Here is an 11,343-nt window from a genome sequence, read left to right as displayed (position 1 = left end):
TACCTCTGTCTAGTGAGGATCTGTATTGCAGTTCTCCTACATATGACATGGTGCTTAGCCAAGAGGAAAACAATCTCTCTGCAGTTCTATTATCACATTTTTGGACACAGAAGTCTCTTATATCTACACTTTATTGCTTTATATGATCCTGAGTCTGTATTTATCATCCACATTTCCAGCAATGACTTGTCTGCTTTCACTCTTTTTTTCTTTCTTTCCTGAGAAGTCTTATGAATAACATTATGTTGCAGAATCCTGGTACTTTGAATGCCTGCGAGTTGCTGTGCTATCAACGGCCAAAGACTGCGATCAGTGCCATCTCTAACACTACGCACTTTGGAAGTCCTTGGCCACTCTGTGGTTCCTGTATCTGTGCAACATTGGATGAATCTGCCAGACTATGAGAAAATACCGTATTTAATGCAAAATATTAAGATCAAGCATGAATCTCTGGATAGTAATGAATTCATTGTGCATTAGACATTCAGTAAACCAGTAATTTCTTAGCAACCCAAGATTTTTTATGAGCTTTGGAACACTCGCTTGTAAATGCCATTGTTAATTTTCTACAAGATCTTAAATTACAAATTAAGTACATCTGAATCAAAGGATATGTGAATGATACTGTGTGTGGTGTTTCTGTAAAATATTACCAAAAAATAAATTACAGTTTCAGCTAGAAATCTTTTCATTATATGCGATAAAAATATACTACGCAGATTTGTGAGGATTACTTTCATTTGCAAAGAAAAGATTCGTTTTCACAATTCTCTTATACATTGGAAGGGTTGCACAAAACCAGAATAGAAACTTTTTCAGTAACGTATTATTTGTTCTTAATACCAGAGAGTATTATTTAAATATGAAACTCTGCTTTTAACAGTATTGCCTGAGGCATTGCAATATTTGTTATAACATTCCTTTTAAAGATCAGATTTAGTTCAGTTATGAAGGATGTGGTGTCTCAAGATAGAAAATACCGCATTATGAAAAAATGGATTGCTTTGAATTAAATCGTTTTAACCAGCTGTTTTCTGTTATGTTACTTAAGACTAATTAATAGTTTAACAGAAACCCAATTTTTTTAAAAAAATTATAGTAATGAATGTATCTATTAATAGAGGACCAAGAAGCATGAACTTTCAAATCAGAAGGTAGTCGGTTCAGATATTTGACAGTCATCAATTTAAAGATAGGTTTTAAGGTTAGAATTTCAGAATTATATTAACAACTGTAATTAAATTGTATGCCATAAATGATCTCCAGGAGTAGATACGATTTAAATAAAATCATTCGACACTCTGCAAATAGTAGCATGGAAAGTTTGATAATAGTCTTGGCTGCAGAAAATATTGTAATTAGCACCAATTAACATCTTACTTTGAGTGGTAGAGAACTTAGCCTTTAAACTGGATTTTAGCCTTATAATTGCTATGAAACAAATGTAGCTTGTGAATAGATGTGCCCCTTCTGTCTTAAGAGGCTCAAATTATGTGCGTGTGTATCAGAAGAGAGAATGTCAAAAGGGGATACTGCCAAGTGGTGACCTGCTGTGCTGGTATCAAATACACAAATCTGAATCCTATTTATTCACCATGCTCCAAATCTAGCGTTCACAGAAAAAGTTAACCTTTTTTAGAATACATTCTTCGAAAATTAATTGAATTTCGATACAACACATTTTATATAAAGTGCCACTGTTGAACTGCAAATTCCTGTCTCTTACTAGACATTAACCCTTACACAAGATGCAGCCGTGTTTTGTGTAGCACAACTCCGTCCCAAGATGAGGTTCTCACACTTTAAGGGCATAACAGATAATCATTGAGTATTTTTGTGCTGAATAAGGAAACAGTGACTTGTTGAAATACAAATTCATTAATCTCAGTTTTATTAGCGGTCGGTCAGTGCCCACTCCTTTTTCACGTAACGCATGGGATTGCATGGAATAACACCAAAATCCATGCAGCATTTGGACGGCGGAGAAAGAAGCTGAAAGGACGCCCTGTTTTCGAAGTTGGTGTCTTAGGAAGTTTTACTAATGTTTGTTCATATGTACATTGTACGTACTTATAGTTGAAAAAGACAATGATGGACACATTACATAAATACCAACATGCATTGCAGAACATATCTGTAGCACGAATAATTATGAGAGCCAAATATGTTTCAAGCAAAAGTTGTAATGAAAAATTTAACACGTATTATGCACAGTACACGTTTTCTGGAAGTTGTGCTGTTTGTGAATAAGTTCAATGAAAAATATTGTTATCCCATAACTCTAGTACAGCCGGACCTTGACCAAATTATAAATAGGAGATTCTTGCACAAATATAGTTACACCATCTCAAAAGTTTGCATTCATGAATAGAGAATCTAGAGTAAATATCCTAGTAAGTACACTGGAATTGTTACGATTTACAAACATCCGTACTTGTTGTCTTTCATACACTTTCTCCATCTTACACAGTGAAACTGCCTCTGAAATATTGTAAATCTGCGCCGCATTTAATTCAAGCAAAACTACTACAAGCAAGCATAGGACATTGTGTTTCGAAATTATTCCAATTTATAAAAACTGGCTGAAACAAAGTTTTGTCTTAGTAGGATTTTAGGTTTTCATGGCAGTAAGTCTAAAGTTGCTTGTCTTCTAGGATATTCTACCATGTAGTCTTGTAAAAGTTTACCTACATTTCAGAGGTCTTTGCTGCCTCATCATCACTCACTGCTCTGATGATGGAGGCAGTGAAGACCCCTGAAACATCGAAAAACTTCTACTAGATGACACAGCATAACAATCCAGAAGATTATGTCTTTTTCACATAGTTTTATGTATGTTTTAGTTTTAGTCTATGGAGTACCTGTATAGTTAACACAAATATTAAAATAAAATGTGAAGTACTTAGTTTGATTGTTAAGATTTATTAACAGCAGGATTATGAGAATGTTTACAACCTTTAATACAAAAGAGAGAAAACATCTTTATATGAAGATTAAAAATAACAAAGATATATTTACTGATTAAGATATTTATTAAGTGTATTAATTTTTTTAAATCAATCATTGCAAATCATCTGTTCATTAAGAGAAACTAAATTATGACTGAAAGCAAATTCTGTCAAGAAGCTAATAAAAAGAAATGACACATCTTATTTAACAGGTACACATTAAAAATGTATGCTGGTGCTCTGAAGTTTGAGGTGGGCTCTTTAGAAACCACCTCGGAGGCGAAGAACCAAGTGCAGGGTGATCCTTTCTGGATGTTGTAATCTGATAAGGTGCGGCCATCTTCCAATTGCTTGCCAGCGAAGATAAGTCGCTGCTGGTCAGGGGGGATACTTTCCTTGTCCTGCAGCTTTTTTTTTAGATTCTCAATGGTATCAGCTGGCTCTACCTCCAGAGTGATGGTCTTCCCTGTCAATGTCTTCACGAAAATCTGCATGCCACCACGCAGACGCAGTACCAAGTGGAGCGTGGATTCCTTCTGGATGTTGTAATCTGATAAGGTGCGGCCATCTTCCAATTGCTTGCCAGCAAATATAAGTCGCTGCTGCTCAGGGGGGATACCTTCCTTGTCCTGCAGCATTTTCTTTAGATTCTCAATGGTATCAGCTGGCTCTACCTCCAGAGTGATGGTCTTCCCTGTCAATGTCTTCACGAAAATCTGCATGCCACCACGCAGACGCAGTACCAAGTGGAGCGTGGATTCCTTCTGGATGTTGTAATCTGATAAGGTGCAGCCATCTTCCAATTGCTTGCCAGCAAAAATAAGTCGCTGCTGGTCAGGGGGGATACCTTCCTTGTCCTGCAGCTTTTTCTTTAGATTCTCAATGGAATCAGATGGCTCTACCTCCAGAGTGATGGTCTTCCCTGTCAATGTCTTCACGAAAATCTGCATTCCACCACGCAGACGCAGTACCAAGTGGAGCGTGGATTCCTTCTGGATGTTGTAATCTGATAAGGTGCGGCCATCTTCCAATTGCTTGCCAGCAAAGATAAGTCGCTGCTGGTCAAGGGGAATACCTTCCTTGTCCTGCAGCTTTTTCTTTAGATTCTCAATGGTATCAGCTGGCTCTACCTCCAGAGTGATGGTCTTCCCTGTCAGGGTCTTCACGAAAATCTGCATGCCACCACGCAGACGCAGTACCAAGTGGAGCGTGGATTCCTTCTGGATGTTGTAATCTGATAAGGTGCGGCCATCTTCCAATTGCTTGCCAGCAAAAATAAGTCGCTGCAGGTCAGGGGGGATACCTTCCTTGTCCTGCAGCTTTTTCTTTAGATTCTCAATGGTATCAGCTGGCTCTACCTCCAGAGTGATGGTCTTCCCTGTCAGGGTCTTCACGAAAATCTGCATGCCACCACGCAGACGCAGTACCAAGTGGAGGGTGGATTCTTTCTGGATGTTGTAATCTGATAAGGTGCGGCCATCTTCCAATTGCTTGCCAGCAAACATAAGTCGCTGCTGCTCAGGGGGGATACCTTCCTTGTCCTGCAGCTTTTTCTTTAGATTCTCAATGGTATCAGCTGGCTCTACCTCCAGAGTGATGGTCTTCCCTGTCAGGGTCTTCACGAAAATCTGCATGCCACCACGCAGACGCAGTACCAAGTGGAGCGTGGATTCTTTCTGGATGTTGTAATCTGATAAGGTGCGGCCATCTTCCAATTGCTTGCCAGCAAACATAAGTCGCTGCTGGTCAGGGGGGATACCTTCCTTGTCCTGCAGCTTTTTCTTTAGATTCTCAATGGTATCAGCTGGCTCTACCTCCAGAGTGATGGTCTTCCCTGTCAGGGTCTTCACGAAAATCTGCATGCCACCACGCACACTCAGTACCAAGTGGAGAGTGGATTCTATATACAAAATAAAACATGTCACTCTAATCCAGATGTGATATTCTATCAGTATAACAGAGATTATAAATACTTTCACAAAGATACTTCAACAAAAAAGCTATCATTCTAGTGGAAGACCTCCCAATCATTTAATATTTCAGAAAGATATGAAGCAGATCATTTGGGCTTATTATTACGAAATTTTCTTCAAGATGTCTACCTGCCTTTTAGGTCCAAATATCTTTCTCAAGTCTTTCTGAAAGACCCTTAATCTATAATCCGCCCTCAAAGTGAAAACCGAGTCTCACAGCCATACAGTACAATTGGCAGAATATTTATTTTATTTTAATTTTTAGTTTTTATATTTGAGATGGGGGAAAATAAGATTTTGGCTAAATGATAGCAAGTATTCTGTGAATTTAATCTGTTCTTAATTTTGTCATAAATGTCATTCTGTTTTGTGTCGCCCTTAAGTACGAAACATTTTTCCTTTATGTGGATCAACCTCCACGAAATCCAACAATTGGCCTGACTGCTAGTGCACAAATGATTGAATGTGCATGCAGGAATTTTAACACCAACTCTCCGATGAAAGGCAAAGAACAAATGAGTAAATGGGAATGTGAAAACAATATCATCTGTGCAGTGAACTTAACAATGCCCCTCAACTCTTACCACCTTTGTTCACCAGCACAGTAGTTGATTTTTTACAGAAATTTCATGTTCTTAGTTTCTGTAAATTATAACTGGTGGAAACTTATGTAATGCATACAAATTTCTTATACAGTAACCCTTTTTCACCTTTCTGTATATTGTAGTCAGAGAGTGTACGATCATCTTCCAACTGCTTTCCTGCAAAATTTAATCGTTGTTGATCAGGAGGAATTCCTTCCTTTTCCTGAAGATATTGTTTCACGTTTTCAATGGTGTCAGACGGTTCAACTTCAAGGGTAATGGTTTTTCCAGTGAGAGTCTTCACAAAGATTTGCATTCTGTCAATACAAAATTCACTACTTGTACAACTTCTCCAAATATATAAAAGCACAGATGTAAGTACAGTAATCCCTTGTCCAGAACCATCAAGAATGTATATTATGTAAATCTATTAAGGATAAATTAAACATACACTTGTAAGTCTCCCATTGTTACCAAGATATTTAAATTTTTAGAGGTATAAGAAAGTTGACAGTGGAACCACGGTTCCGGAGAATTTGACGTAAATACGTCTCTGTATTTAAATTACTAGAGAAACGCGCTTCTTTCAGAGCGCTTTCTCTAGAGTCAAGTGTTTGAAAAGCAAACAACCTCCTTCGGTGATGTTGGTTGAGTTTTAAAATATTGAGTAAGAAACTAAACTAACGCCCCCGAATAGGGGGTTAAAACACTTGACCAACCCCCCCCCCCTTCAGGGGAATATAATGTAATGTTATCTTCAATGTTATCCATCGTGTTACGAAAACGGATTGTTGGCGGCAGTAATATAACACAACAATGCCGACATAACATAACAATGCACGCAAGATGTCCATTGTTGTCGGTCCATATTTACAAATTGTTGATATTTCATAGGTAACCATCTTACATATTTTCCTTTCCCATTTTTGCCGAATGACCCTTCCGTATAGGCGTATTTACGTCAAAAGCTGAGAGTGGAACCACGGTTCCGGAGAATCTGATGTAAATACGTCTCCTTAATGTAATAAAATGTAATGTAATATAATAATTCTTATATAAGATAAGTACTTGTGATATTCTAAAATGTTTTTACCAGCAAAAATTATATAGTCTACGACGGACTTCTTCTACAACCGATTCACAGCTCAGCTCTTCCGAAATAACGAAAGAGGATTGTTGGCGGTAATAATGTTACACAACAATGCCGAGTAAACATATGACACAATGCAAGCTGGCCATTGTTGTTGGTCCACATTTACACATTGTTGATATGGATTTTACAAGTTTTCCTTTCACTTTTTTGCCGAATGATCCTTCCGTATCGACGTATTTACGTCAAAAGTAAAGCCTTACCTACAATGTTTGGAAATTACACACCTACTAAAACCATAATCATGAACTAAACGTGGTACCAACATCAGCAAGAATGAGGCAAAGGATGATGTGAAAAACAGATGTAGGAATGTCAAAGAGATTAGGAGAGAATACACGTGCATTTTAACATGTACAGTTCTATAACATGTTTGCAAGGCTACGTAAATTCAAATTTTCCACTTACAGGAAATGACTTTATGCACTTATTTTTGAATGTATATGAAAATTTTTGTTGGACAGTGGTGTAAGTTTGTACTCTAACTTACTGCATTTTGCATAAAAATTTACTGAATTTGTCAAGGTGTTAGAATATAGCACAGCAGCAAGAACTGTAATTTGGGAAAGAAAGAGGCCCATGGTAAAAGAATCATACCAGTATAATCAATGTATCTGTAGAACACGACATGAGGGATGAAACTCCGTCTTTAGGAAGATAGTATAGGATTTTTAGGTTATGTAACTAGTCTTGCGCCTCAACTAATTAAGTAAGTGCGGAGATCTCGAAAAGCAATGCTTTGTTACACAAGAAATTTCCAGCCTTTTATGAAACAAAAAAAGCACTACCTGTAATATCTGTGCTCACTGTTGACTTCATAGGAGCGCCCAAGGACCCCTCCCTTGAGCCAGTTTAATCTAGTACGCACCATCCAATCCTATTTCTCTCAAATCTGTTTTGGTTTTTAATACTGACCCATCGACGCCTAGGTCTTTTTGGATCTCCTACACTATTCCTATCCATACCATTTTAACAATGTTACTGTACTTATGTCGTTGGTGCTTGCATGGATAAAATAAATTTAAAAAAAAACAACATAGAACTCTACAAAAGACCACATCATCATACGCTGCTAACACCATACAAAATGTAAGAATTAATTAGTCTTATACATGAGGTCGTACGTCTCCATTCATGATAAACATGTTCCTTAGAGTCGGATACTGCCTAGTTTCAAGTCGCACTATGGTCCGAATAAAATTCACAAAGTTACAGCTCATAGTTGGGGTTCCCATTTTTCGCGTTTTCAGAACGTGAAACGCATAAATCTGGAACTTCTTTTATAAGCGTCAAGCGACTTCGTAGTTCGTCGGAGTGCGTCCCTAGCAGCTCATATATGCGTGTAGGCAGCAGACGTATTGATAATGCTTATTCGAAACACTCCGTGTATTTGAAGTACAACAAACTCGTGCCGCATAAAACGGTCCAAAGGCAAATCTACTTCAAAATGTTTAATATTTATGAGAGAACAAATAAAATCAGACAATCAGGCGTTGCCACTAACTTGACATAAATATAACCAGCCGCTATCCTCCCTTAAGGAGGAAGGTGGCTACATAATTCCTCCGGTAGCCAACATTACAGAAGTAAAGTCTTCTAGATTCAACGAGATCTTACATATGGCGTTGCTGATATGTGAATGTTTAATTACGCACCAACCCTCACGATACCATAGACAATTAAACATAATAATGATAATAATAATAATAACAATTATAATATTATTAATAAAGAATATCCCTTACCTCAAACTTTGTTCAATTTTAAGATACCACAGCACAAAATTATCTAGTGTACGGCGCACTTCTTCTACAAGTGATTCACAGCTCAGCTCTTTCCGCAATAATGATAATAAGCGGATTGTTGACGACAACATATACAAATACAACAATGCCGTCGAAAACTGTGACGTAACAATTAGTAAAGGAATGGAGTGCAATACGGTTTACTCAGGCAGTTATATACTGCGTGTATTAGAAACGAGAAAAGAGCCTTATGGCACGCCCAACCAACATTGTTGCAGGTGTGGGTTAGAAATTAAAATACATTTTTTTCATTGTTGTAGTCTCAGATGTTCATATGAAAGCTGACCATTGTCGGTCCATATTTACACATTGTTCGTAGTTGGAAAAAATTCAAAGGAAATTACTCTAACATAATTTGGTTACATTCAATCATAAATGTAAAAAGTGAATAATTAATATTAAATGTTTTGTCTATAAGGAAATTTAATAATAATGAGAAGAGGCATAAGAAAGAATTGAAATTTCATTTGACCTTATTTAAAAATTACGTCGGGTTCTATTATACTTGATTAAATTTTTCAAGGGCCCGGAGCTATTTACTCCATCACTCCTGCGATAGGGAAAATGTTTCCTGGGACCGCATGTGGCATACAGAACGCATATATCGCAGTTCTGGCGTAGACAATTGAAGTGTAATCGCCTCTGAAGTTGGCAGATCTCTTTTCAAGGAGACTGGGCTGGAGATCGATTTTATCTACTTTAAATCTGAGAACACTTTATTCCACATGGCGACAACTCGTTGCGTTATTTCATGTTAATGTTTCAAGAGAAAAATAAAATGTCATTCCATTATTGACCCTGTTGGTTTACGTGTGCCGCCGAGGCAAATAAGAGAATTTTCTACTTTTAGTGTGAGCAGTGCGCTAAGACATAGTCCTTCAGCCAGGTGCGTCATCGCTGCAAATTACGTATGTATATCCTTGGACGTATTTAGCATAAACATTGTCTCCCTTGGGGGCACGTTCTCAATAAGGGAGAGATCTAGCTTGGTTATCTGTTTCTTGTATTTCTTTAACGTTTTACAATTATATTATTGCTTCCTAGGAGGATTATTTGCTTTTATTTAATTTCTTCGTTTATTTTTCTTTGTGTATATTATTGTTTCTATTTTGGACTTGCCTGTGTTTGGCTGTTATGTTTAATACTGTACATGTATAAGTTTAGTTAATCTGTTTGTGTAATATTTTTCATTATTATTTCATTATTATTGTATGTATTATAAGTGTTTGCCTGTTATTGGCTTCTTGCTGTTGGTAAACGCTTAAATACATTTATTGAATCACGAAGAATAGAAAGCAACAGAAGAGCAACAACACAGAAGACAGCCATCTTCATTTTGGATGTTTGTCTTATTCCCCTTACTGGGCCAGAAACAAATACCTATAGCTAATCCTGAACTACATCGTGGTCGCCAGGCCTAGCGACGGATGAAACGACAGATTACACAAACATGAGTTGTAATCACTTTCATTTCTCTAAATAAAGTAATGTTCGACAACGCCAGGAGTTGGCTTGAGGTCATCTTGGAAATTGCTCCTTCGAAATTCGAATTTTCTTCATACTGGCGAGTGTGCACATCAACTGAGAGTGACTGAGAGAGAACACGGTATTGAGAAAATATCTGGTCCTGCGAGAGAGTTACTGACAAGGGAATGGTGAATATTGCATAATATGGAGATTTATAGACCTCTTCACTAATTAATAAATTGTAGGCTGTCAGATCTTGTGTGATGAGATGGGCGGGGCATGTAGTACACATGACAGAGATAAGAAGTGCAACTTTATAATCGGCAGACCTGAAAGGAAAAGGTCACTTGAGAATACAATGAGTTTCTGGGATAATATTAAAATGGGTCTTAGAGAGGTGGGGAATTAAGGTGTGGATTGACTTCATCTGCTTGTGGATGTGGCTTACAGGCGGGGTCTTGTAAACACGACATGAAACTTTATGTTTCATAAAAGGCAAGGTACATGATTACCTGTGCTACTGTTAGATTCTCAAGGTGGCCTTCTGCTCCATGGACTCAGTTTGTTTCTTTGTTATAGAAATGCCTTTTGAGATTCAAAACAAAATGAAAAATCCCTAAATGTGACTAATCTAACAAATTACCTTGACGGTTTACGGAACACGAAGTTTCAGCACCGAATTAACCAAAGCCCTCCGCCAGACCCTGTCCTGGGCCAAGAAAATCCAGTTTCCTTCAATTCCTGTCTCCCATAGATCCCGCCTCAGGTTATCATCCCATCTACGTCTAGGTCTCCCCAGCGAACTCTTCTCAGGCTTTCCAAAAATACCCGGTGCACACCTCTCGCCCAATCCATGCACTCCACATGCCCCGCCTATCTCACCCTCCTTGGCTTAATCACCCTGAAGATGTGACTGATATAGGCAATATTAAGTCATGTCGGGTGTTTGTCATTACTCTTATAAATTTAAATCTTCTTATAAATAAACTACGTGCCTAGACGTTGAGTATAAAATATCGATGTAATCTATAAAGTCTTAAATGATTCTACTCTAGTGAACCGATTTAAAAAATTAACGACAAAAATATGCCTCAGAAATTGCGTGACCTTTGATGCAGAACCAGACAGTTAACAAATAAATTTTGGAAACAGAAGGCTACACCTTTTCATAAGCATAAATTGTTCGAGTACTTCTCTCTCTGTAGAACTAAAAGTGCTTAAAATCTTACTTGATTAAGAAATTTCCTGCCTAAGTTACACATTTATATACACTACAGGCACAATACGTCATTTAAATTTATCAAATGAACGCGAGAATTACAGTTGGGAACAGTCACAAAAGCTCTATGTTGTTCTACCGCATGCGTAGCTCAGGCCTACACCAGGCTACTCATATACTGCAATGTGCAAATTATT

The 11,343-nt window shown here is 37.6% G+C and overlaps 1 protein-coding gene across 1 annotated transcript; it reads right to left on the bottom strand.

Moving 5' to 3' along the window:
• Positions 1–3,172: 3,172 nt before the first annotated feature.
• On the bottom strand, positions 3,173–8,487 carry LOC110835200 (polyubiquitin-C). Its single transcript, XM_087358151.1, is given in 4 exon segments — positions 3,173–3,253; positions 3,256–4,848; positions 5,632–5,822; positions 8,401–8,487. Coding segments are annotated over 3 exon segments (1,827 nt in total). The 5' UTR covers position 5,822; positions 8,401–8,487; the 3' UTR covers positions 3,173–3,209.
• Between the last annotated feature and the right edge of the window lie 2,856 nt (positions 8,488–11,343).

Source organism: Zootermopsis nevadensis, unplaced genomic scaffold, assembly GCF_977971745.1.
Source record: "Zootermopsis nevadensis isolate Lab colony 2312 unplaced genomic scaffold, Znev_1.0 Znev_ptg000029l, whole genome shotgun sequence".
In the NCBI taxonomy this organism is placed as follows: domain Eukaryota; kingdom Metazoa; phylum Arthropoda; class Insecta; order Blattodea; family Termopsidae; genus Zootermopsis; species Zootermopsis nevadensis.
This window is presented reverse-complemented; position numbering and strand designations above follow the sequence as displayed.